Source organism: Lampetra planeri, chromosome 19, assembly GCF_965212315.1.
Source record: "Lampetra planeri chromosome 19, kcLamPlan1.2.h2, whole genome shotgun sequence".
Taxonomy (NCBI): Eukaryota; Metazoa; Chordata; class Hyperoartia; order Petromyzontiformes; family Petromyzontidae; genus Lampetra; species Lampetra planeri.
The window spans coordinates 9,013,493-9,040,629 of NC_136125.1; the positions used below are offsets into that span (position 1 = coordinate 9,013,493).

Here is a 27,137-nt window from a genome sequence, read left to right on the forward strand (position 1 = left end):
CAGCGCTCACCCAAGCCCCGCTAGGGCTGGTACTATGCCCAGTAAGCGGGCTGCACATAATGACAACACATTATTTGCCGTGGCCTCGGTGGCCTCGCAAGGCCGGCACCACACAGTGACATTCACAGTCACGACACAGGCATCGAATTGCACGTGTAATTAATGAGTTACATTGAATGCAAATAATTAGCAAATGCCCTCGTTAGGCAAACAAAATGAACAAAACAGAACAAACAAGTCAATAGACAAATGAGGGAGTGCAAACGAAACCAAAAGTTATCGATCAAAAAGTTGAATTGCAAGCAGAATGGTGAAGATTCTTTGAATCGCACAGCAGGAGGGGCGAATCCTAACCACTTACAAGTCTACTCAAGTCCATCATGTCGTGAGCGAAAGTAGTTTAGTCGCTGTTTTAACAGGCTGCGGCCCTGTTGGTGAGGCTCAGAAAGTTAAAACCAGCACAGGGGTTTGCTTAATAATCGGTGCTGGAGCAAAAAATATCCATACGGGTTCATAGGCGTAACGTTTATTTTTAATCTTACGTTGAAAAATCCAATTGGGAATTTTTGTTTTTGTAGTCAATGTTTCGGCCTGCGACTTAGTCTGTATATCAGTTGCCAGTTAGTCCCTATTTAAGTTGGCAGTTTTTCGCGGCATTGTTAGACTTCTCAGTGCTGCACGTGTGATATATGCCTGTCATGTTATGTTTATGTTTTATACGTTGCCCATCATTGCTAGAAAACGTACGGCTCGCCATGGCTTTTAGGGAACAGGAAGTGTGGCTGGTTTAGATTTTGGTTGAACATTTTAACAGGGGAATAGTTTGACGTTCAGCGGGGAAACTCAATTAGTCACGGCCAAACTTAATTATGGTCGTTCGTCATTGTTAAAAACATGTGTTTATTATTGCATTTATTTTCAAATTACTGGGTTTTTCTGAACGGGACCTTTTGTACAGTCGCTCCACAATTTTGCTAATAATCTCAGTACGTCCTTGTCAACACTTGCCACAACATAAAAAGTTAATTAGTGATTAAATGATATCTGCGGCGTATTTATTTCGAACAAAACATTATTGTTGTGGCTTTCCAACTGCTAAAGTTACGTTGCACCGTTCATAGACGCGTTCGTGCACTGCTGACAAAAACCAGGAAAGGTTGCATCATCCAAAAAATTCACTCTGCTAGCCCTGATGGCTCGCTAAGGCCAATGTTCAAAACCAAAGTATCCATCATTGTAATGCTCGTGTTTACACTCTTCACGAAACAGGACCTGTTTAACGTCTTAACCGGCTTTATGCAGCTGAACGCATAAATCCATATAATTTATTGATGTACAGCCAATCCATTGCTGCTGCATGAAGGCCTCCCTGTGCTCTGTCAGTTTTGGGGGTTGTTTGACCATACTTCACAATGCTGGTCAGCATTGGTGGGTGAAGGGGTGGTCCGGGACTGATTCAGATACGACTGATGTTAGCTGTGGCCAAGAATACAACTCAGGTGACTGGTTTCAGTGCGAAATGCGCTAACCACTGCACCAACACTCCACCCCAAAACTCAGTGTAATGATGCACAATGAAAAATGAAAGTAATTCACGTGCGTTGGAAACAGTGGCATAGTGTTCCGTGCACTACACTACACTGAGAGACCTGGGTATGATGCCGAGCCCTGAACCATTGGCATTTGTCATACACATGGGGTGGTGGCACGGTGGCAAGCGAATTGCGCTATGAATCAATCATCTTGGTCGGTTAACCCAAAACGCCCGGGCCTGTCACTTGACCTCTTGCGAGCGTGTCTTCGACAAGCGCACCGCGCATCACTGGCGCAAGTGGCACGGTGACATCGCGCGCCACGTAGCGACGACCGGCGGTTGTCGCTGCCGCTGTCGTCCATGGTTGTGTGCCTACGTTGCTGATGCCCGCGTGGACGCGTTCCCGCGTGCGCTCGCGTTCAGGCTGGAGGCGGGCTTCGAGGTGGACACCGACCTGTACAAGCAGGTGCCGCTGAGGGTGGTGGCGCAGCTCACATGGCCCTCGCTCGTCAACACGTCCGGCAGGCCGCTCACCTTCCCGCTCACCAATCGCAACACCAGCTCCGTGAGTCGCAGCGCTGAAGCCGTCACCGCCGCAGAGTCCCCTTCCCGTCCCGGCCGCCCCCTTCCTCTCGTCACGTACCGTAGACTCTCCGTTAAAGGAAGATGATGCGACTGAAAGTAACGCTGACACATTTCTGGCAGGCTCAACCAGGACGTGCGGTCAGCTGGCAGTCCCTTCCTCCGTCAGCCCCACATACTTTTACCAGATGTGCCCCATGTCACTATTAAACTATCCTTTTCTCATTAATTCTTCATGAAACACGTGACTGATGGTCTTGAGGATATACAACTTAAGGATTTATCTTCAAGATAATAGCAATGAGTTTTCTTTTAGGATGTGTCATCCTTTAGACGCACTGCCGACAACTGCACAGGCAATCGGCCAAACGATTGTTTATTTACTTGTTTTAAAGGTTTTTGGCGGATGCAAGCTGTTTTTGGTTGACATGTGAATCCATGCAAGAATCAGCCGCGAGCTACACACACACTGTCTTATCCCCAACACTCTCCTCCCTTGCCCCAACACCCTCGCGCTGATTCTCATCCCCATAAATGTCTCCGTTTACGTCGAAAGAGCGATCGCTCCAAGGGGTTTGTGTGCCCTACGCCATGAACCCATCCATAAGAGTTTGATTCCTCACCGCATCTCACATCGGTGGCAAGTGGTTTCTGAACCGATCCTTCTACACCACCTCCCCCTGTGCAAAAAACATTTAAATTGTGGAATAATTTTCAACAATTGAGGGCCATCTCACACCATGATGGTCACTTGGGGGTTGTTTAAACGTACTTCACCAGGTTCATATTGTAGTGCGCTAACCACTGCACCACTGCTCCACTCCCTCCTATGCAAACGTGACCTTCTCTGGTCACTTGATCCGGTACGTGAACTTTAGCACAGGGGATACAAAGGTAGCAAAACATGCCTGGTTCTGACCACAAGACACACACTCGCTTTCGTATTAGACCGAACATAATAAACGCTCACGTCCAGCACTTTCCCCGTCAGCTCGTACGGCTAAACGGCGCCTCTCTGTCCTTGTGTCGTGTGTGTGCACGCAGGTGGAGGAGCTGATTTTAGAGAATCTGGCCGACGTGCCGGTCGTGTGCCAGGTGTTCCCCGTGCGCTGGTACCCAAGTCCTGGCACGGCCGTACGGCTGCTGTCTGAGCGGTATACCCACCTCCACCCCACTCCCCGACAGCTCCGCGCAAGTGTCATGGCATAGTTCGATTTTTCATTCAAAGCGGCGTTCAGTTGGGCATATCGTGGTGCATCGAGTCATCGGCGAGGCATCGTCGACTCTTACAATGATCTCAGGGGTGGCTCTGACATCCGCTTCGGACCGTGGGCCCTTCTCTAACACCAAGTGTCGCACGGCTGTGCGACAAATCCCAATCGATGCATTGTTTCGTGGTGCGACGGCGATAGCACGATGGGGATCAAAATGGGATTTTTTTAAACAAGGTTTTTTGTTCAGTATCATATGCTAATTATGTACACGTACAGTTTCGATCAACTGCTGAACTAAGGCCTCCCCTAGCAATGCGGGTCACTATTTATTTGACCATACTTCACCACACTGGTCATTGGTGGCTTTATGAAGGCGGAGAGTGCCGCTGTGGGAGCGTCCCGGTAAAGTTCTCTCATTATTACGACTACCACTAGACCTGTGGATTTTGCTTCATTGCCCTCTGCTGGCCACAACGCATCACGATGCACAGCGCCAGTGATGCATTGTATCAAATTGCGCGTGTAAGAATCGGTAATTCACTGTGTATTCAAATGTTGTGCTAATTGTACACCAGTGTTACGGCTAATGGAGTGAACAAAACTGTACAAACCAGGCAAAGAAAGGGAAACAATGGAAATGAGATGGGATGAGGAGGTAGCAAGGTAAAGATGCAACCCTACATTTTATTGCCCACGTCACTGCTACCGGAAAGGGCCTCCATTATACGGAGCTCTCGAGAGCCCCTCGAGATGGTGTTATTTTGGCCTACTCTTCCACAGGGAAGAGGTGCGGGAGTACCCACACTTTACCCCGCCACACACGTCCTGCCGATCGTCGACTAACCGTGGTGTAACCCAGCGGTACTGCTGGGTGGACAGAGGCGGCGGGCGGGGTGGATTTAAGAGACCTGCCAATTTTGTGAGCTGCTGCGCCGGGAGATTGATTCGATGGCCGCTGGATTGCGAATCGAGCAGCGGACCAACCGTTACGCCCACGGCACCTTCCCATCAACTGGGACGACGGCGAAGCCGAAACGAATCGTGACCCCGAATCTCGCGGGGGGGGAATTGTTGCATGCCTCTAGGGTTTTGGTGACCTTTCCTCTTGCCATCTGCTCACTAACGGAATTACTATTTTTTTTCTCGGTCGCAGGCTAAACCTCGAAAAATACAACGTAAATGAAACCTCAGGAGTTTTCTCAGTGATTTCAGATATAACACAGGTGAGATGCTTTGAAACGTTAGCTTCGATTTTTTTGTTGTATTATTTTTAAAGCTTACTTCATTTAATGCACTCCTGCTTGCCTGTATTGATGCGGATTGTGCATTGCCATTTGGCTCGGATGTGTGTGTGTGTGTGTATGACATCACGCATTTTCGCTGTGCGTGGGTTTGCCTGGTTGTGTGGTGTTTCTTTATGGCGGTTGGGTCGTGTGCTTGCCGTTCTGGTCGTGTCCGTGCGTGGTTGCTCTGTCGCCGTATGATTATTTAGTTCATTGCTTGCTTGTGATGCTGTCATTGTTTGCTTGATAATTAATATAATTGCGCAAATGTCATTGGCCGGTTGTTACCATGGCCGTGTCACACCGTGTGCTCGATTGGCTCTTGCGCTGATTGTGAGGCCGTGCCGTTATCTAGTTTGTGCGGCTGATCGTTTTGGTTGTTATCATGCTTCTGTGGCTGTCCGGTTGTTAACCTGGTCGCGTGTAACCGTGCGGTTGGTTGTGACGCGCGGGTATTCGGTGCATTCGATTGCCACCCTAGCGTGTGTGCGACTGCATCGTCACTTAGGTTTGGTGACGCGAGTGTCGTCACTTTTGGTTGTGCGTGCCTGGTTAACGTGCCGCTGTGGTCGCTAACTTCGCCATGTGACCGTACAATTTCGCCGGTGCAGCCGGGGGCGTCCGGCGGTTCGCCCCTGGTGCGGGTGGAGCTGGGCCCCGGGGAGCGCCGCACGATCGGCGTTCGCTTCACACCGACCAGCAACCGCACCGAGACCACGCTGATCCTCATCAGGTGAGCCGCGCCGACACGGGCGACGCCTCGCAATGACTCGCGCTGTGCCCATGCCGAGTCGTGACGCGCCCTGCTAGGGACACTGTCACCGTGCCATACCGTGCCATGCCGTGCCCTACCACACCTTGCTGTACCGTCCCAGTCCACGTTTTACAATGCTCTAATGTGCCGTACCCTGACTATTGTACAGCATAAAGTATCATGCTCTCCCATGCTGTACCAGACATTCTGCGTAATACCGCGCCGCATCGTAGCCGCATCATATCCTGCAACACCACCACCACCACGCAATACCCTGACAGTCTGTGCCATGCTGTCCCGTGCCGGAACCGCCTGATTCTGAGCTTGCACTGTGCTGTACCACACCATACCGTGTGCCGACACGCTGCGTCACATGGCAGGAATAACCTGACGGTGCTGGACGGCGTCGTGGTGTCGGGTCGCGGCGTTAACGAGGCGCTCCGACTCGCCGGCCGCCCCCCGGGCCCCAACGCCTCCCTCCGATTCAAGGTCACCGAGGCAGTGCTCAGAGACTGCACTGACAGTGAGTGTTCTCCTCCTCCGTTCGTTCATTCGTTCATTCCTTCGTCCGTTCATTCCTTTGCCCATTGAGTCAGTCTGTTCGTTCGTCTCTACCGTACGCTTGTTGTGGTTATATTCTTTCCGCTCTCTTTGCGCGGCGAGTCAGAATGGCAACGCGTTTTGTGACGACAGTGAATTATTCACACCTGTGAGCTGGGAAAGCTGTCATTGATTAAAAAGAGAATTAACATTTCAATTATAATGTGATCTGAGTGGGACTTGGCATTGGCATTCCAGAAATATGTCAGTTATTCAATTTAAAGTAAATCATCTTTATTAATATATGAACAACGTAGCATCACGTATATTCTTGTATTTTTTTATACTTCAAATGTTTTATTGTACACGAATCATTAAATTTATTACCATTTCAATAATAGTCGTATATTCACTCAATAAATCTTTAGCACTTTTTTCAGGAATTCTCTAAGGATGCGTGGCCTATTTATACATTTTTATTGGAAGCTTTTTTTTGTATCTCATTTGTAGTTCGTGCAGATAAAATATCAACTGCTGCTGCACTTTCCTCCGTGTGAAACACCGAGGTGTTACTTAGGGCTAGGTGACATAACGATTATCGCCCTTGAGATTGAAAGAAATGTCACGATTGAGGGTTTCAATTCCATTCATCAATGGAATTGCCAATGGAATTGCAAAGTCAAGAAGAGATTATGCCTCGTCTCATTTAGTCTCGTTAATTCCACCCCATAAGATGACGCTTTCACCTGATTCATGTATGCCGCAAATAATCTTGCACCGGATTTCATGCGTTTATTGTGGGTATAACATTTTTATTTACCGGTAATTGGCAAATCATTGCATCTCCACTCGCCTACTCAAAACACACAGCACCTCCCATATTCTGGCTTGCTGACAGTGCCAAGCGGTTCACGTGGTGGCATGACGTCTCCTGACTACGATGTAGGGGTCTGCGCTCCTTACCCGGGGGCCTCATTTCAGCCTGCCCTCTTCCACTTGTCGACCTCGAAAATATTTTTGACCTGGCACACCACTCCCAGTTGACTTCTCGCTGTGGCTATGTTTTACAAGTCGCGTGCCACCGACTGCAGTCGAACAGTGTCCCCACGTTTGACGTTCGGTGAGTGCTAGAGTGAAGGCTATAGCGTTGGTGTACGGTGTTTTTTCTGCAATATTTTGCTGTCTTTTCTTGGATTTTCTGTTTGCACTCAGTCACATATTCACTTTATGATGTTTTTTGTTCATGTTTTTTGTTTGTTGCGGTTGCACCCAATTCAAGAGCCGAATGGCTCACAGGGCTATACCTAATAAATGAACTTGAACTTGATAAGAGGTAAGGTGTTTAGGTGATGAGCCTCTGTGTCAGGGCTGTAGAGGGTTTCAATTGATACTCTTTGGTTTTTTTGGTTAAGTCAAGTAGGTAAAAAATAAAAGAAAATAAATGAAAACAACTAAATTAGATCATTTATTTTATCAAATTTTTTACCTACGTGACTTTACCGAAAAAACCAAAGAGTATGAATCCTTGCAGTCACGAAAGCTTCAAATCTAGAATGGTTTCAATTGATTATTAGAAAATCCTTTTGAGTGCCGTCAAAGAGCGCTGACTCGATCGTCCCCTTCACCCCCCCCCGCTTCCCCTTTGCTGCCTCCGCAGAGTCTCGGCCGAAGCAGCCGACGTTCACGCTGATGCGCACGTTCCGCGTGGAGAACGTGGGGCCGCTGCCGCTGCACGTGGCGGCACCCGAGGTGAGCGGCCTCCGCTGCGAGGGCTACGGCTTCCGCGTCGTCGACTGCTCCGTCTTCGTCCTGGAGCCCAACGCGACGCGTGACATCGTCATCGCGTGAGTCGTCGCGCCGTGCACCCCCCCCCCCCTTGCCTGTCCTCGCGCCTCCGATTAGCGCGCGGTTGGCTATGTACGGCGCTAAAGAAGGTCAACGTACATGCATGCTACCACCAGAGATTTCTCTCTTTGCTTCTCTGTAGCCTCTTGCATAAATCATAATGATAAAATACTCCAGCATTCGGTTTTATCACGCTTGGTGTCTTGGATTAGAATCCTGGTTCTCAACAGTGCTGGCTCAACACTGACCCCAAAGCCCTCTGACTCCAGAGCCCTCTGAACCCTGAGCCACCTAATCTTGAGCCTCCTCTAGGATGACTCAGCCTTAAATGGGTACCTAACGGAGTGTGCAAACACATCAGCACTGGGGAGACAAACGCGGCCAGGCGTGCGCCCTGCTGCCCTTCACAGTTGCCCCAACGGCCTATTAAAGGCCAGACTGACGATTGTTATCTTTTTAGCACTGTCTGAGTATTAATGCGTGTGTCCGCTTGTGTTATATGTGCGGCCGGGCATGGTTCCGGCCCCTCGCGTGCCGTGCCGCCCTTAATGGGTGCTCGCCAACAATCCCTCGCCCCAAAAGCAGTCTGTGTCAAAGGCCACGTGGGCGAACCTTTGTCTTTTGCGCGTGCTCAGGTTCACGCCCGACTTCACGGCGTCACGCGTCATCCGGGAGCTGCGGCTGCGAACGGTGCGCGGCTCCGAGTTTACCTTCGTGCTCAACGCCTCGTTGCCTTACCACATGCTGGCCACGTGCGCCGAGGCCCTGCCACGGCCGAGCTGGGAGGCCTTCCTCTACGCCGCCGTCCTGGGCCTTGTCGTGTAAGGGCGCGCGAGAGAGGCCCGCGAGGACGTCTACGGCACCGTCGCGCACAAATTTATTTTGTCGACAGCCGGTGCCACCCGTCGTCTGATCCTCACGTTGTGAGCGTCGGCCGTGATCAATTGCACTGTTGGATGAAGGCCTCTCTCCATCGCAGTCTCTCACGGTTCTGTGGTGTAGTAGTCCATCTAAGCGGCTGCGAACGAGCTATCGCAATAGAGAAAATAGGTTATTTGCAATGTTTGCAAGTTATATGCAAATGTAACTTTAGGATAATTGAACAAACCAGATGGAGCAAAAAAATATACTATACATGGAAGACAATATAAACAGACCGTGCAAATGAGAAAAAATCTCTTGAATTGAACGTTGACCCTGAATCATTAAACTTCATCAAATCACTGGGGTGTGAATATTCACTTGTCTAGTGGGAATTGTCACATACCTATTTAAAAAGGTTTTTTAAAAATACTATTTCTTACGTCTACAATTGTGATGTAGAATATCAGCAGTACGACGTTTCGCTGGTAATTACATCCAGCATCGTCGGGCAATTTGCCAGAATAGTGAAGCCCTCCACCTGCTCCCGGTCTTAAATAGAGCAGCAGGGTGACGTCATAATTTCACCCAATCAGGTGCAGAGATCCCACGACCGACCTAATCCTCTCGTCTGCGCGCGTCCCGCGTCCACGTGTGTGCACGCGTGTGCAGCGTGACGCTGCCGTGCGTGCTGGTGGTGGCCTTCATGGACGCCCAGGAGCAGTGGCGCCAGTTCCGTGAGCAGCAGCAGGCGGAGGCGGAGCAAAGCCTGTGCGAGGGCCTCACCGATCGACCGTTCGACCTCCGCAAGATCGGCGCCTCCCTCATGCAGGAGCACAGGTACGCCTACTCGCCGCCGCCGCCGCTTGCGCTCGCTCGCAAAACATTTTCTGGGGCCTTGACACGTTGTTCCTGTTTCATTCGTTAATTGATTAATGGAGGCGGGGGGGGGCAATGATCTGATCAAAGTTTGTGCCGCCCGACAACGACGCAGCCAAAGAGGTTGAACCGCGTCACGTTCACGATCGACGAGCGACTGTTGTTGCAGCTATTTTAGTTTGTTTGACTGCGTCAGGTGGTGGAGGGCCTTCACGACACAAGTTTTTTTCTCCAGATGATTAGGTGGCCCCAACCAAAAAATATGTTAGGAAGTGTACAGTATATTATTGTCTGTGATAAAGCCAACATGTTAAAGTCATACATGTAAACTAATTTATATATATATGTTCATGAACGACCTGCATATGTACATTAAAGTTCGATTTCTAATGACTTAACTTAGTGTCCCCATGGTTTTTAAGCATGAATAATTATTTATTTACTTCTGGATGAAGGCCTCCCCCACACTACGTTGGCCATGGGGAGATGTTGGTCAGTGGGTTGGTGAGGGGCGGGGGGGGGATGGTGGAGGGGGCGAGAGGAATGAGGAGAACCCTTGCATGACTGAAGGCCGAACTGGTCATCAAATACCTTTGGCTAGCCACATATTTGCAAACACCGTAGCTTTAAACAGTAACATTTCGAAAATAATTGTGGCTCACTTTACCACTCTAATGCAATGCCTATTTTATTTCCTCTTAAGATGCCTTTGCGGTGACTGAGTATAAAAATTATAAACACTCTGCAGTCAGAATAAAAAAAAAATCTGAATTACCCGATTTACTGCTTCTAAAATATTTCCACTTATGGATAAATATAATTTATAGGTTGATAAAAAGTGGCCGACCTCATGTGGTTTACAGGCCTTGTGAAATGAAGTGGCAGAGTGTGTCATGCCTGTGGTTCATAGATTATAGATTCCCTTCCCCTGGTGTCGGCTCTGTCTGGAGCGCTTCGTCTCACTCTTTGGTTGCGTTGCTCGGCAGCACGCTGACACAAGAGAGCGCCGCTCCTGGAAGGGGGCGAGGGCTCCCGTCCACAAGCAGCGTCGCCACGCAGAGAAACGCCGCGTCCAGGCAGCACCAGCACCACCACAGCCAGCACCACCACCAGCAGCAGCACGGCACCGACAGCCACCAGACCCGCGGCGGCGCGCTCAGCGGGCAGCAGACGGGCTTCGGCAGTTCCAAGGGCAGCCCCGGCAGCGCTGGCGCCTCCAGGGGCAGCCCAGGTTCCGGCTCGTCCGCGTCCGTGGCGCCGCCACCGCATAGAAGCGGGAATGGTGGCGGCTCGGAGTACGGGACTGCGGGAAATACCGCTCCGCAGGGGCCGTCCGGGAAAAAACAGCGCAATGCCAAAGTTCAGAACAGTGGCGGCGGCAGCAACAGCAGCAATAGCAATCACCACAGTCATCAGCAGCAGACGAATCAGCTGCCCCACACGACACAGCAGACGCAGAACCAGCCGAGCCCCGTGCCAGAGACGCTCACGCACCAGTGCGGCACGCAGACGCCGGAAAAAGACGAGCGGGCGCTGGACATTCAAGCGGCGCAACTCGGGACGTTTTCAGACGATGTCGCGGACTTGGGCTACGAGAGGAAGGGTTCGGTGGATGCGGGGAGATTGGATGAGCCGGAGCCCGAGGTGGAGGCGGAGGCACTGGAGGAGGAGGAAGAGGAGGAGGAAAGGGGAGAGCGCGAGGGATCGGAGCAATCGACGACGGTGACTACGGCGATGGAGGCGCTCGTGGGCGAGATGGACGGAGATGAACCGTCGCACTCCAAGCGCAGCAGCCGAGGTGCCGGCCCATTGCAACACAACGCTGGGATACAACGGGCGTGGTGTGATGCTAGCGATGATCGTAATAATTGCAATGATGGTCACTTGTAATCACGGCGACAGTGGTGATGATGGTGGCGATAAAATTATAACGATGAATCTTTTGATAGTGATGGTGGTGGCGATTGTGATGCACATGTTGTTGACGATGGTGATAAGGTTGATGAAGCTGGGCTAACCGTAGCTATGATTTTAACCCATCATCTTGCAAAAAATATGTTAGCATTGAGACACTGTACACATTGCATTATATTTTCGGCCATTCAACCATATACACCTTGAATTATGTAAGGAGAGCGATGAAGGGCATCGTCGTGATGGTGGTGATTATACTTATGTTAATGATGATCTCGGCAATGATAAATTATCATGATGATGATATTAACAATCATGGTCATGCTCATGGTGAGGCCTTGATAATGATGATGATGCTCTTACCAATTTAAATCATTATGATGATGCCACTGATGATGATGATCGTGCTGCCGCTAGTGTCGATGAGGTTCACGACGACGACGACGAGGGTGATGACAGCGTACACGGTAAAATACTAACGCTGACGACGCGTGGCGCCGGCAGGAAAGAAGACGGTCCAGCGCAAGGTGGCCAAGCTGCAGAAGCGGCGCGAGGACCGCGAGCGGCGCGTTGCCGGGCGAGGCGACGACGACGACTCGTCGTCCACGACCACCGAGGCCTCCAACCCCGACCTGGAGCCGCCGCACCCCCACAAGGTGACCCCCCCATCCTCTGCCCCCCCCCCCCGTCAAAGCAAAGACAAAGATCCCCTCCGTACAGCCTTAACAGACTGTTGGGGCAAGTGCCGTTTGCGAACACCTATGAAGGCCGGCACGGCACACGAGCGGGTGGGTGGCCAGCACCACGCCCGGCCGGCCGCCTTTGTCTGCTCAGTGGCGATGTTCACACATCGCACCCGGTGCTCATCTGAGGCTGAGTCGACCGAGGGTCCCTTGGATGGTTCTGATGTCAACCGCCACTGATGATTGGACGAGTTCGCAGCGCATTGCTCTAACCACTGCGCCACTGCTCCCCACTAACCACTCCTATACTCATGCTCGCACACATACATGCGTGCGCACGTAATTATAAGTGCATTTAATGTCTTGGGGTATTGAGATAGATTTTATTGATTTCAGCAAGAAGGGCCCAATGAGCTGTTATCTTTCATGGGCGGTCTGGGACGGTACAGATATTCTACATTGCAGATGTTAACTACAATCGTGGTGACATCGGTCGTGATACTAAACAACAGCAAGTATCGCTCCGTGCTTCACATGTTACAGGAATCGGGAAGCGGTCGAAAATAAACGACCCATGGAGGAGAGAGATGTACGAGCGTGTGCAGCGAGTGCTGTGGTTACACGCGTGTGGTACACGACTTAACAACGCCGACGCTCCTCTCTCTCGACCATATCTACCCCTGCAGGCCTCCGAGCAACTGCTCAAGCCAAGAAGCCAGGCCTCCCCTCCAGCACGTAAACTTAGTGCCGACGGCGGCTACGGTAGCAGGGCCAGCGGTGCCGGGGGAGTGTCCATTGCGGCGATGACGGCGGCGGTGACGGCGGCGGCGATGGCTGTCACAAGTGGTGGCGGCCCCAGGAAGAATAGTGGCGGCTCTCGGCGCGACCCCTATGCTGACCTGCGGGAGCCCAGGTGAACGCCGGCGCGGTTTTCCTGTTTTTTTGTGTGTAAGGCTAATGGAGGGATCTCTGTGTTTTGTGTGTGCTCGCGTGTCTATGTTTGGGCCCAAGTCAGCCAGTTAGGAGATATGATGGAGTTAGGAGATATGATATAGAGCCGTTAAATAAACTACGCAGCCCAATAGTGTCTTACATCGCATCTCATCTCAACCACTCCATTGCCCTAATAAGCCCCCAGGGTAACCCCCAGCTGTCCCTGTGTGGCACAAGGTGTACAAAGCACCGGCCTGCAAGTGGGCAGGAGTCTGCCGCTCCTGGGCAATGTTGCCAATGTGGCTTTTCCCATGGAAGTAATTTGCGAGTAATATTTAAAATTTGGCAAAATTCGGACTGGGACACCCGACACATGTGGTCTACTATTTCTCGAATAACGTCACATGATCTTTAACGTCCACTGTGAAACAGACTGCATGTAATGTATTCAACGTTAATACACTCGCAGTATTAACCAGGGTAGCCACCTGCCTCTGAAACAAGCAGCGAACGCGCGAGCACGCGGCGGTGTGTGATGTCTAATTGTTTATTAACGAAATACTGAATGCATGCGTGGTTGATGTGTGCCCAGCTCCCTGGAGCTGCCCTACACGACGCAGTTTGAGCAGCGGCAGCGCAGAAAGGATTCGTCAGGTTTCTCCAGCAAGCCAGGCAGTGCCTCCTCCCTCAAGGCCGACGTGAACCCTCGCAACAGCAAGCATGGCGGCTTCGCCAAACAGCGCGGCAAAGGTTCTTGTGCGCACACGTAAAACACACACACACAACAAAGACAAAGATCCCCCCCACCGTATAGCCTTCAACAGACTGTAGGAGCAAGTGCCGTCGGCGAGCATCTATGAATGCCGGCAACGGTACATGAGGGGGTCGGTTGACCTCGGGGAGGCCTAGGACTGGTTCAGATAATCGTCACCGCTGTTCACTGTGAGCGGGAATCGAACTCGGATCGCACTGCAGCGCGCTAACCGCTACACACACACATGTGAATACACAGGCACAAACAACTCAGACATGGGTGCAACACGCATGCAGTTATGCACACACAACACAGGAATGAACACATGCACACATACAACACGAATAAACATGCACAAACTCACACTCAGTTTGCGTGTGTCTATGCACACGCACACACACGTATACCCCTACGCCATGTGACAGTAGATGATGAGAAGGTACACCATCTAATTGGAGAAAAGTCAGGAGTAATTTTGTGATGACATTCCAGAAGCCGTTCTCTGACGTGGGACGATGCTATTCTTTCTGCAAGAGCTCTAAATGGATATTCATTCAATCCTAAGATACGTAACACCGATGGCATAGTTGGTATATAATTCAGGGAGAAAACACAGTTATAAAACGAACCAATATTCTTTTCATTTTCTTGCATGATTTGGTGCTGTTGTCAGCATGTATTCTGATCTATGTATGTGGAACTTATTTTCCACTGTACGTAGCCAACCGCGCGAATCGGGAGGTGCGGGGTAGAGACAACAAGCCAAACACAAAAAGCAGTTCTAAAGAACTATGCATCGGCGGTGCAGGCCAGATGGTGCCGAGCGTCACAAAACGATTGTGTCCATGAATTCCCACGTGCAGGAAGCGGCGGTCCGATGGGTGCCCGCGGCAGCTTTGGCCTGAGCACGGTGGGCACAGACAGAGGTGGCGGCGGCGGCAATGGCAGCGGTGGTGGCAAGACCTCCCCGGCGTTCGCGTCGGATCCCGAGAGCAGCGGCACGGCGAGCCGGACCAACAGCAGTTCGGAGGGGGAGAAGGACCATTCCCCTCCGCCCGAGTGGGACCTCCCATCCATGGCGGGCAAAGCCAGCAGCTGTAAGTCCGTGCGCCGCCCTCGTTGGTCGCGTCACTCGTCCGTTTTGCGAATTTTATCTGTCGCCAACAACAATCAAAAATCTAAAAGGGCCGTTTTGCGTCGGTTAAATGCCACGGCTACAAAGTTGCCGGATAAATTAACCAGGAAGGATTGCACGGTGACTCAGTTGGTAGAGGAACGGTGTAGGTAGCCAACCGTGCACCTCCGATTAGTACGGATGGCTACTTAAGGTGCGAAATAAGTTCAACGTGCATACAAATCATCCTGCGTATATTATCAGGGTTGTGCTGCCGAGCTCTGTGATGTTTCTTTCGGGTTGTGCCGTGTGTTGTTTGGCACGTGGTACAACCCAAAAACTCATGGGAGAGCTATAGAGGATCATATCCTGGCAAGTGTCACCTATGCCCATCATCCCACAGGGGTTGATAAAGTATTCAAGTTAGTACCACCTGGTGAACTTGGTAGACAGTCAGAAGTGGTTTTTCTATGGAAATGCCGGTCACCATCATGGGATCGTGAAATTTTCACCACCGGCTCAATGGAGGTTAGCACCATTCAATGCTCCATTGGTGAACGGAGACACGCGGCCACTTTAGGAATTAATTAACTGATAATTGTCTTGTAATGTTGGCGTGCATTATATGCGAATGAAGTTATGCAGAGTACAGATGTGTGCGTTGTTGTTCCATCCTAAAATGATTACCGTGCCGTTTTGTTACCAGCCACGGACAGCCTTCACCAGCTCTCCCTGCAAACGCTCAACGCCGAACCGCTTCTCAACAGGCATTCTCGCGGGTCACCCGTATCGGGTCCTTCCTCGCCAGCACCAACTCAGCAGGGGGCCAGTTACAGCAGCGTTGTCGCGAGCAACGGGTATGGAAAAGTTTGTATAGTCAGTCGGTCATAGACGTGGATAAGCATTGCTCGACGAAGTGCAGTCAAGGCACTTTACCTTGATGAAGACAGATGTAGACGCGGCATGAGATTAAATAATAAAAAGTGTGCTTCTGGGCTGCGGCAGAAGTGTAAAAATATTGACCTGTAACTTCCATAATACAGTTGTTGTTTTTTTGTTAAATCGCGTAAATATAAATGTTGTGGATTTTATCTCCAACAAACCCCTGTGCTGTACTTGTAACGAATTGGCACGTTCTGTTTAGTGACAAACCTTACTAATTGGCTGTGTCGGGTGGTGGCGGGTTCAACGACACATTTATATTTATGCGATCTAACCCACGAAAAATAAACCTGTATTATGGATATTAGTCGCAAAAGCCTACGTGTTAAACTGACCTCTAACTTAGTTTAACACGTAGGCTTTCGCGACCAATATTATTCATAATCAACGTTTTTGGGTTTAGATCGCGTTATTTATAAATATATCGTAACCCTCCACCACCCGACACGGCCAATCAGCAAAAAAAGTGTCACTTTGACAAAAGACAAATAGTTCACTGCTTTAGCCCACCGGTGTGTTGAAGCGTGAAACCACAAGATTTTCAATTTTTGAGTACGACGTTTCGCTGGTAATTGCATCCACCATCATCGGGCAATTCGCCAGAATGGTGAGGCTCTGCTGTGTCTCCCGTTCTTATATAGAGCAGCAGCAGCAGGGTGACGTCATCATTAACTCATCAGGTGCAACGATTTGAGGCGGATGGGGGGGGGTTATTGTAATTGTATACTAGATTAGTAATCAGGCAGTTGTTACGGATAAGGCCACTGCCAAAACTAGTCGGGATAGGCGAGTCTCAGGCCAGCATTTTTTGCTTCTCTAATGCCACAAGGTAGCACACGTAATCGCTTGACATTGATGTTGAAGACGCGAGGGAGGGGGGGGGGGCACTTTTTGTCGCGCTCACTCGCGTAATTTTCGTTTCGTCCGCAGTGACGTCGGAATGAAGCCAAATGGCAGCGCAGGGCACGCTGTGAAGGGGAAGTTGACGAAAGCTACTTCTCTTCCTGGGAGGAACGGAAACCCCACGTTTGCCGCTGTTGCTGCTGGACACGAGAAGATGATTGGTAACGCTAATTCCCAACCTGTGCCCTCTTTCTTCTATATTGCATTATTATCTCCGGACATTAAAGCGAAATTTCACCGATCGATTTTAACAAATAAACGATAACGAATGTTGATGTTGCTCTTATTCTACGTGTCACCTACATACATTGGATATCATCATCAGACGTGGTCAATCCACCCCCCAAGCCGTCGCTCATGGTTTTACTATTCAACGATCCATCTTGTACCCACACCGCACAAGATTATCTCTTCATTGGACGTCCACTTTTCCTCTTTTGGTGGCCGCTCCGCTGTTAGTTCTGACCATGGCTCCATCATTCTTTCCAGCGACGTGCGCTGACCAACCACACTTGTTTTTCTTCACGGTAAATGTTATGCGACTTAATTTGTGTTTCCTCTCTCACCCGTGTGTTCCTCTCTTCGTCTCTCGGTGTAATTCCAAGCGTGCGCCTCCGTGCTCACTTTTAAATTGGATTATGGAGGCACTAAATTAGATGGAATATTATTTTCACATGCTAAATTAAGTGTTCACCTTAACCTTAGGCAGGTTTGTCCTATATCGTTCAGTATAAATGCACCTTTGCATTGGTAGCACAGTCACCTGGGTTAGCGACACATTATACGCGTTTTTTAAAGGGGAGAATTGTATGTGGGGCTCCTGTTTGCTGTTCCTAACCGATGTTCTGCGTGTTGTGTCATGTCAGCAGCTCCACTGGCTGACCCCAGGAAGGCTGTGCTAGAGAAGTCCAACTCCACAGGCAGCCTGATGCTGGAGGAGCCCTGTGGCTTGGTAGAGCCTGCCGTTCCCAGGGATGAAGTGCTGCCCAGCAGGTACGCCCGCTTTGCATCGAAAGGGAGTAGGTAAGCTCGTCAAATTGTTCTCTCTCGTGTGCGCTTGACGTGCCAGCGTGTCTCTAACGTGTCCCCTCCCCGCCCCCGCGTGCAGTGTGAACGCGTACAGGGCCAGTGTGTTCACTCAGTCGCCCCCTTACACTCCGCCGCTCACCTTCTCCGCCTTCGGACCTTCCAACTCATTCGACCTCAGTGGAGGTACTGCTCCAAGCAACCCCCCGTTGTCCCCCCTGCCTCTTGGCGTTCTTCAGCTATGATTAACACAAAATAGTCATTAGCATTGTTGAGGAGAGGATAAGGTCACACGATCAACAAGGAGAGGATAAGGTCACACGATCAACAAGGACACAATACATCGCCATCGTATATCTGTCCTTCCACAAGGCCTTCTGGGAGTTGATAATTTTAGCAGCATTGGTTAAATGCAAGCAAACTCTGGACTGGTTTTTACATACATTGTCTCATCAACAGTCGGGCTTGCCTTGACCCATTACTGGTAAACTGCCAGATGTTACAGAAACATCTTCTAAACCTCAAGGTTTCTCTGGAGCTCCGTTGAGCGAAAGCGCACCCCCAGCAATGGCGTGAGCAAGCAATTTCATAGTAGTAGGTTTTTACCCTTTCAACTGGTACAACAACTGACACCTTTATACAAGGCATCATGTTTGCAATAACCACAACACAAGCAGTCAAAATGGCATCATCTGGTCCAACACCAATGGAGACTAGGCTCTAAGAAAAGCTGTCTCGGGTGTGGACCAATCAACTTCAAGGACCGTGCATATCATTATCATCATCAGAGTTGTTTCTTTTGGTTTGCATTTTGACTGCTTGTGTTGTGGTTATTGCAAACATGATGCCTTGTATAAAGGTGTCAGTTTTTGTACCAGTTGAAAGGGTAAAAACCTATTACTATATTTTGCCACTGGTAAAGGAGGTCTCATAGTGTACAAGCAATTTCATGCCTACACCTATACTCGTGTGATAACGTGTGTGTGTGTGTGTGCGTTTCCCAAAAGTGTTGGGCCGCTCTCGCTCCGGATCGGGCCCCCAAAACTCCGTGGGCAGCATCGGCAGCGGCCTGGCCGTGTGGGCCGCCAATTACAACTGCGGTCCGTCCGGCGGCGACGGGAGCTCCCCGCCGGCCTCGGTGGCTCCCCCAGCCGTGATGTCCGCCCCGCCGTGCTCAGCCCCGTCCTCACGATGCTCGTCGGCCTCTCCGTGGAGCGTCCTGATGGCCGACTCGCGTCCCTCCCAGGGGGGGATGTGGTCAACTGGGCCTTCCTCGCCCACCAGCCCCACCAGCTCAGTGAGTCCCGCGGCAGAGAAGGTTTTTCGTACGTGTGAAGATCGGGTTTGCTTCTTATAGGGTGCTTGCTTAAATGACCCGGAAATGCAAGCAATACCCTGCTGCAGTCCAGCCGCGGTTCTGACCCGGAGTAGCTGTCCCCACGCGACGCAATCAGCACCGCCTGCAAATGGGTGTTAGTCTGCCAGTTCTGGGCGATGTTGCTTGTGTGTTTTACAAATTCGGGCCATGACACCAACATACGTGGTCAACTCTTTTTTTTATTTCACAGGATCTTTAGACACCCCACAGTGAAGCAGACGGCGTGTATTTTTTTTATTAACCAGGGCGGTCACTGGGTTCGAACGGTGACTCTGCAACAAGCGCGCAAACGTGTTACCGCTCGGTCATTTCAAGTGGGCAGATCTCACAAAGGGGAGCTCGGAATACAATCGATAATCGATTATCCAGCGGCTTCGGGGGGGGGGGAGGGGGGATGCCGGATTTTTAAGAACACCGGATGGATAATCACTCATTATTTAAAATAGCTTATTTTTGCATGACATTTTTGTATGACGTGTTTTTAGGTGTTGCTATATGTTTTTGGTATTCTTCTGTGCATCTCGTGATCTAGGTTCAAATTCAAATCTTGGCTTCTCAGTGACTCGACCGGTAGTGACAGCATGTTCATGTGCTCATCGTCACAGTATTAAATAAATTGGACATTTCAGTGAAACTAATTGCATCTGTCTTGGAGAGATAACATACAACTGGCTCCAAAAAAAGGGTACGGTACTTTTTAAGACTCTAAACTTTACCGGCTAACCTTAAGGAGAAGCGAGTGTGTCCCATCGTGCCTGTAATTAAAATTTTATTTCTCAATTACGCACGCATGATTGGCCCAAAAATTAAACCACACACATAAGAGCACAATGCTCACAAGGGAAGAAAGACAATTGTGCTTTGCAGGCCATGAGGCTTTTGCTGTAAAATGTACTTGTTGTATAGCTCTTTGATGTGTCATCAGGTTGTACGCATGTTGTTCCGCATGGTCTGATGTGTCGCTTGCACGTCCTGAGAGTTTCAAGATATGGTCCTGAAGAAACTGAAGAAGCTCCCAGCTCATGGAGCGAAATGTTGAACATCATGCCAAACAACACACAGTACAACCTAGAAACACATCGGACAGCTGTACGGAACAATCACGAATACATTGTAGTTGACCTCCGCGTAACGCAGAAGTTCAGAACTTCTGAAGTGTTTTCCCGAGTGAAACCTACCGAGCTGTACAATAACCCACGTGCCTGTGTGTTTACCCCTACCCCAAAGCCACTGCTGATGGGCGCATCCAACAACATGTGGACTCACCCTTTCGGCTCCATCTGGTCGACTCCGGGCGACACCGGCCTCACGCTCAGCGTTTCCACCGCGCCTGGCCACCACCCGACGTCGCCCTCGTCTCATCCGTCCGTCATGGCCCCACCGCCGCCCGGCTCCGCCCTCCCGCTGTCGCTGTCGCTGCAGGCCTCCTCGTCAAACTCCTCGTCCTCGTCAAACTCCTCGTCGTCGTCCTCTCCGTTCGCCGGCCACCCTGGCTGCCAGTCGGGCATCGTGGGTCGCGGCGCCGGCGATCGCTTGGTTCCGGCCCCTCACCCGGCTCACGGAGATGCGCCGCTGGCGCCGTTCAACCCGTTTGGGTGCAGTGGCCTGGATAACATCTGGAGGCCCGGCCCTCCTCCTCCGGCCGCTCAGCGCCGCTCCCCATGGGAGCTTCCCGACGCCTAACCGATATTTCACTGTGTCCATGAGCACTTTAACGAGCATCGTCGTGGGAACCGATCACGAATTGTGGGGTTTTTTTGTTTTTTTAAAAAAAGGTGTTTCAGAGTGATTAAGGGAAATTGTTACATTGTGTTGAAATGGAAATCCCGCTAGATTTCCAAAAACAAAGTTTGTTTATTTTATTTTTACCTTTTGGATGTTGAAATTATATCCGACAGTTTAAAGGTATTTTGTTGTTTTTAAACTTATTGGGATATTTCACTTTGTAAGAAGGACAGACAAACAACTTGAGCAAATTTAACATATAATAGCATAGGAAGGTAACATGACACAGGAAGCTTAACAACATGTCAAATTAAAGATGTTGACATGACCGCAATGTGATTATGAGGTATACAGTATACATGAGTATGCCCAAAGCACTCACTTATCTCTAACCCGCAGCTAAATAATACCTCAGGGGTCTCTGTTTGGAAGTATATTGGGTTTGTGATCGGTTGCCATGACGATAGGCTGTTAATGACACACACGACGACGATGATGATTTCTGCTAACTGCTCTTTTTCCTCATCTTGCTCTCTTCTTCCCGCTCTGTCAGCTTCACCTGCCGACCTCTGCACTGCTGCACATGGCCTTGATCTCTGATGAGACGGTAGATTTATCAAGCGCCTAATTTTTCCGGAATAAATGAGAGGAAGCAAAGCAAACGACACCGCACGCACCTAAGCCAAATACTTGTTGATGAGATTATACGATGAAACGGGAGTAAAAAAAAAGCATTTGGTGGTGCAGATTCAGATGTAGACCGGTTATAGTCGGGGTGTTGGAACTGTGATGACAACATGGTTTACAAGACCCGGCTTGTGTCCGCCCGCTCGAGTTGGCATTGTTGAGCGGGTGGTGACGAGAGGTACGGCACACATATTATTTTTATTCTTATTGTTATTATTATGCCACATCTGTGAGAGGCAATTGACGTGACTAAGCCATCAGACCGTCGGAGACACCTTTCAGTATTACGCTGTCCGGGAACTGACATCGAGGTGGGAGGAAATGGAATTCCCAATTGTTCACGGTTCCCTCGTTTTTAATCAACCCTGAGCTGGTGAAAGCGACAGTGATGTCGATGTTGGTAATAAATAACATCCCTTATTTTTTACGTAAATAACAATGCAGCATAAGGATACAAGCATAATTGGAATTAAATGTTTCCAAAGTTTCACAGTTCCCAAGTTCGTAGAGGTGGTTGTAATTTCCTCATGAGTTCCCTCACGAAAAACGGGAAATGGATTTATGGGTTGCCCTGTTCAAATGCAAGCTAACACACCACCGCTTTCGAAAATTTGAGGCAGTGGCCCAAACAGGGTTCTTTAAAAAAAAAATTGAAATGAAGTTAATGTGTTGATGACATCTTTAAGAAACAAGACAAAAGTTGTAACAAACGCCAACGTTTTGGGTGATAATGCGTCTTGTTTTGGAAGAGGAAGGTGTGCCACCGCCGCCGTCGCAAAGCTAAATGATGGCAAGGCCCCTTCCCTTTGCGTTCCATCGCCAAGCACAAAATGGCATTTGACTTTCCCGCCATTTTTTGTCGAATTACTTTCTTTGGGTTGCACTTCTATTCCTTTTTTTGAAAATAAACCTTTTTCCAAAAAATGCAAATGTGTCCAACCCCGTGTTTTCTCTGGCCACGCGTGCGGTGCGTCTCATAAGCTGATCACAAATTGTCGCTGCCGATCCGAGGAAAAAAAAACAAGTCTGTAGCATCACAGTACCCGCTAATCTTTATTCATAGACCAGACTTTGTCCATTCACACACCTTGGATTTCAATTATATTATCAATGGAAGTCACTGGATCGGGTATCGGATGATACATTTTGGATGAGGGACTGGTTCCCAAGACTCATTTCCTTGCCAAGAACCTGCAGAGAGAATCGATTCATATTCTTGGTTCTTTCGGTAAAGTCACATAGCAGGGAAATAATAAATAATAATAACAAAACAATTAAATTCTCACGACGTTTCGATTGCAACACAAGCAATCATAATCAGGTGTGAAAACCACAGCAAGAAAATTTACCCAAAGAACCAAGAATATGAATCCCTGCAGTCACGAAAGCTTTAAATCGAAATTTTGAATCGACTCGGTTATTTTAAGAGTACACACAAAGAAAGGGTCACTTAAAAAACGAAACTATTGAAAACAAAAATTATTTTCCGAGGTAAAGCCCACACAGCTCTGTTTCAGAAGTTACCTGGCCACATGGTAAGTGGGCCGTATCTGGTCAAAATAAAAAATAAATTTGTTTGGTTTTGGAAAGGTCAACGAGCAGTAGCTTATGTGGAAATGTATAGCAGCCAATTACTCTAAACGTGGAGGGGAAAAACCGGAGAAAAATCCATGCGACCACAGGGAGAACATACAAACTCCAAATCCACTAATCAGGTCAGTAGATGAACACTGTACGGGGGTCGGAATCGAATCCACGACCTTTTGCATGCCAGGCGAGGGAGATGACATTTTGCCACCGTGGTGAGCTGATATTGAAAATAAGTTGCCCGTTTTTTTCCAATGTATAATTGCAGCACTCATATCCGGGCAGTGGAAATGGGAGGGTAAAATAAATAGCAATGGGTGAACGACAGGCTAAAGGCGTCTCTCGCAAAGACTATCACTGCAATGTGCTCGCCGCGTGTGCGTCCAAATCGTGTTAAAGACCCAAGAAGGCTCGCCATATCATCATCATCAATGTCACACAGCGACGGTCTTAGTCTCTTGTGTTCTGACACCCACTTGGATTACTGTGCTGGCCCCCGAGTGTTGTAATTGATGCGCTCTCCCCGTGTTTGGGGCTGGTGACGCACGAGGGTACACACACGAACAGAATAGCTGTGCACACATTCGCCCACACACGTGCGTGCGTTAATACGCATGCACAATTCAGCAGCCAACGAGCCCTGGGCGAGAAGCGGCATCTCAACCCTGTGGATACCTCCCTTCGGATCTTCAACAGCCCGCCATCTGTGCAAGAAGGGAAGCCACGACAGGGGGGAGGAAGAGGAGGATGAGAAAATCTCAACAGAGCCAGCACACTCATGCATAGATACAGGTGTGGTATATACACACACACGCAGCTGTACACGCTGATCAATGCGGGCGCGTGGACATGCTGGTCACGTACATTTAGTGCACAGAGTTGTGTACAGTGGGCACGTTGTAAAGGCTTAATGATGGGCACGTTTAGTGTAGTTACTGATGCGTTTGGCCGTACTTTGATGTTACACGCTGCCGTGGTGATGGCAGTTACTGCAGGTATGTATTCACATGCTGATGAGATGGAGACACGACAACAGAGAAAGGCATGGAGACAACACGGAGGCTCTCTCTGCGCTAGATACAGACTGCCACACACGTGGACTTGGGCACGTTCACAGACGCACATACACAACAGGACACCAAACACAGCCTAACACAGACAAAGACCCCCCGTGTAGCCTGGACAGACTGTAGGGGCAAGTGCTGTTAGCGAGCACCTGAAGGCCGGCATGGCACACGAGGAAGTGGGTGGCCAGCACCACGCCCGGCCGCCTTTGTCTCCCCAGTTGCGATGTTTACACACCGCACCAGGTACTCATTTGAGGCTGAGTCGACCTAGGGGAGGCCCAAGACCGGTTCAGATAATCGTCACCGGTGTTGTCCGTGAGCGTGAATCGAACTCGGGTCCTCCAGGTTCGTGGCGCAGCGTAGCGCTAAACCACTACACCACCGCTCCCCATACACAGACACACATACACACAAAGACACAGAGAGAGACACAGAGACACACAGACACAGAGAGAGAGACACACACACAGAGAGACACACAGAGACACGCACACAGAGACACACAGAGAGACACACAGACACACAAACAGAGACACAGATCACACCAGCGACTCGTACTTTATTTTGGGTGAGGCCACGATCTGGCTAAATGGTGACGATGTTCATGAGGTGCCTATTTAAGAGGCTGCTGGTTCGTGTCCAGGTGACAGATATTCCGACTTACCGGATCTTGAGAATTGATCTTCAACTTACCGGGTGACTGATCTGACAATGATGATGATGATTGTAATAATGATACTTGTGGCACGTTAAACTGCTGCGCTTGTGGCAATTCAATTTGTTTGGGCGATGTCTTTCGACAAAGAATGGACCCCCAGACAATTATGTGGCCTAACCTGAACCTCAATTATGAATCCTGATTGATATTGGCTGTTAAAAACCTACGCGTTTATACACACTAATACTGTGTACACATGGACACATTCATATACACGCACTGACACACACAAGACAGACGCAACTACCACTCCCCATAGACACAAAGACAGCAAATCACAGACACACACACAACAACCGCGATTCGCCACCAAGTGGCGGTAACGTCACCACGACGCTTGTGCCAGGCCATGTGCACCTTGAGACCACGTGAAGTGTCGAACGCCCGCTGGCAGGAGGTCACGGGGCAGACCCAGGTGCCACGGGTCGACTGACTGAGATGACCGAGATGACTGGCTGATGCACCCACCTGTGCCCCCTACTGTGCCAACTTGCTGTGCTTTAGCCACCCAGCGCTCCGCTCGTTGTTGTGAGCGTCGCTCCTCCGCCCTCCGTTGTTGTTGGAGGGCGACTGCCTCCAACTGCCCAGTAGCGTCCTTCACGAGCCTCCTCCACAGAGGCCGATCTTGACACCGCTGGTACCAGTCATCGGCAAATCCACTCAGCTCCACATCCTCATGTACCACATCACTCCATCTCTTCTCTAGCCCGTGCCGCGCCCGTTTAGCCCCCTCGATCCGGCCCAACAAAAGCGGTGACTGGGCATGCGGTGGCTGGGCATGCAGGCTACATGACCCAGCCAACGCAGCATTGGCCAGAGGTGTGGACTCGAGTCATGTGACTTGGACTCGAGTCAGACTCGAGTCATGAATTTGATGACTTGCGACTCGACTTGGACTTGCATAACAATGACTTTGTCCCACCTATGAGATGTGGACTCGAGTCATGTGACTTGGACTCGAGTCAGACTCGAGTCATGAATTTGATGACTTGCGACTCGACTTGGACTTGCATAACAATGACTTTGTCCCACCTCTGGCATTGGCTGCCGGAGGAGCTCACCGATGCCCAGATCTTTCTCGGATTTGTGAGCTCCTCACACAATCCAGCCTGGTTAAACCCAGAATTGATCGTAGGCAGGCCAGCCTAAATGTTTCCAATCTGCGAAGATGCTCTATTAGGGGGGTCCACGTTTCAGCCAGGGTCTCTGAGGAGGTCTGGACCGAGTACCTAAAGCAGCCATTGTAGCTGCATGAGTCACAGTCCTAAACCTCGCCAATTTACCCTCGACATCAGGAGGAGTGGGGGACGATGCCAACCCCAGCTGCAAGCGATGATGAAATTCTCGCTTGCAACTTTCATCAGCTAGCTGAGACCAGGCCACTATGGGTTTGAATGGGGTCCTGGGTGTACACTCACCACCGGAGTGGAAGAATGGCAGGCGCATCTTACAGATGACAAGTCGATGGTCAAAGGGCAGATCAGCTCCACGGTAAGTACTGGTGTCAAGGACATGGGCTCGCATCCGCTGTTCCGTCACTATGTAGTCCAGCAGATGTTCTTGCTTGGACCTGGCATGCATCCATGATGTTGTTTGGATGCGCCGATGCCGGAACAGGATACGCACAGACACACACACATTGAAAAATGCAAGACAGCCACACACACACACGGAGAGACCTTGGCCATGCTGTGGCGGGTGGGGTAGATGATCATCAGGTAAGAAGACGGCAAGAGAGTGAACAATGCAAGTGATGGAAGGGGGTGGTGGGGGGGTTTAAAGACTTTCGGCTGTTTGCCAAACGTCTCACGCTCAACGCCGCACCAATCTGGGCCCACGGAACCATCCGTTGAGCATTTGTAACGACAATTTAGTGTCATTTTGTAACGACAATTTAGTGTAATTTTGTAACAACAATTTAGTGTCATTTTGTAACGACAATTTAGTGTCATTTTGTAACGACAATTTAGTGTCATTTTGTAACAACAATTTAGTGTCATTTTGTAACGACAATTTAGTGTCATTTTGTAACGACAATTTAGTGTCATTTTGTAACGATAATTTAGTGTCATTTTGTAACGACAATTTAGTGGCATTTTGTAACGACAATTTAGTGGCATTTTGTAACGACAATTTAGTGGCATTTTGTAACGACAATTTAGTGTCATTTTGTAACGACAATTTAGTGTCATTTTGTAACGACAATTTAGTGGC

General features: G+C 49.7%; 1 protein-coding gene across 2 annotated transcripts in view; it reads left to right on the forward strand.

Moving 5' to 3' along the window:
• Positions 1-22,481, forward strand: part of TMEM131 (transmembrane protein 131) — a 109,129-nt gene extending 86,648 nt beyond the window's left edge. The window contains exons 23-41 of one of the 2 annotated variants that reach the window (XM_078602917.1): positions 1,958-2,099; positions 3,161-3,270; positions 4,484-4,553; positions 5,225-5,346; positions 5,748-5,890; positions 7,565-7,751; positions 8,388-8,573; positions 9,286-9,453; positions 10,479-11,290; positions 11,911-12,062; positions 12,776-13,002; positions 13,615-13,772; positions 14,640-14,873; positions 15,597-15,747; positions 16,763-16,896; positions 17,602-17,728; positions 17,844-17,947; positions 18,769-19,058; positions 20,367-22,481. In XM_078602917.1, coding sequence (XP_078459043.1) covers positions 1,958-2,099; positions 3,161-3,270; positions 4,484-4,553; positions 5,225-5,346; positions 5,748-5,890; positions 7,565-7,751; positions 8,388-8,573; positions 9,286-9,453; positions 10,479-11,290; positions 11,911-12,062; positions 12,776-13,002; positions 13,615-13,772; positions 14,640-14,873; positions 15,597-15,747; positions 16,763-16,896; positions 17,602-17,728; positions 17,844-17,947; positions 18,769-19,058; positions 20,367-20,822 — 3,973 coding nt within the window. In that variant the 3' untranslated portion in view covers positions 20,823-22,481. The remainder of the gene's footprint in view (positions 1-1,957; positions 2,100-3,160; positions 3,271-4,483; positions 4,554-5,224; positions 5,347-5,747; positions 5,891-7,564; positions 7,752-8,387; positions 8,574-9,285; positions 9,454-10,478; positions 11,291-11,910; positions 12,063-12,775; positions 13,003-13,614; positions 13,773-14,639; positions 14,874-15,596; positions 15,748-16,762; positions 16,897-17,601; positions 17,729-17,843; positions 17,948-18,768; positions 19,059-20,366) is intronic. The other variant, XM_078602918.1, reaches the window with a different exon arrangement.
• Positions 22,482-27,137: the final 4,656 nt, after the last annotated feature.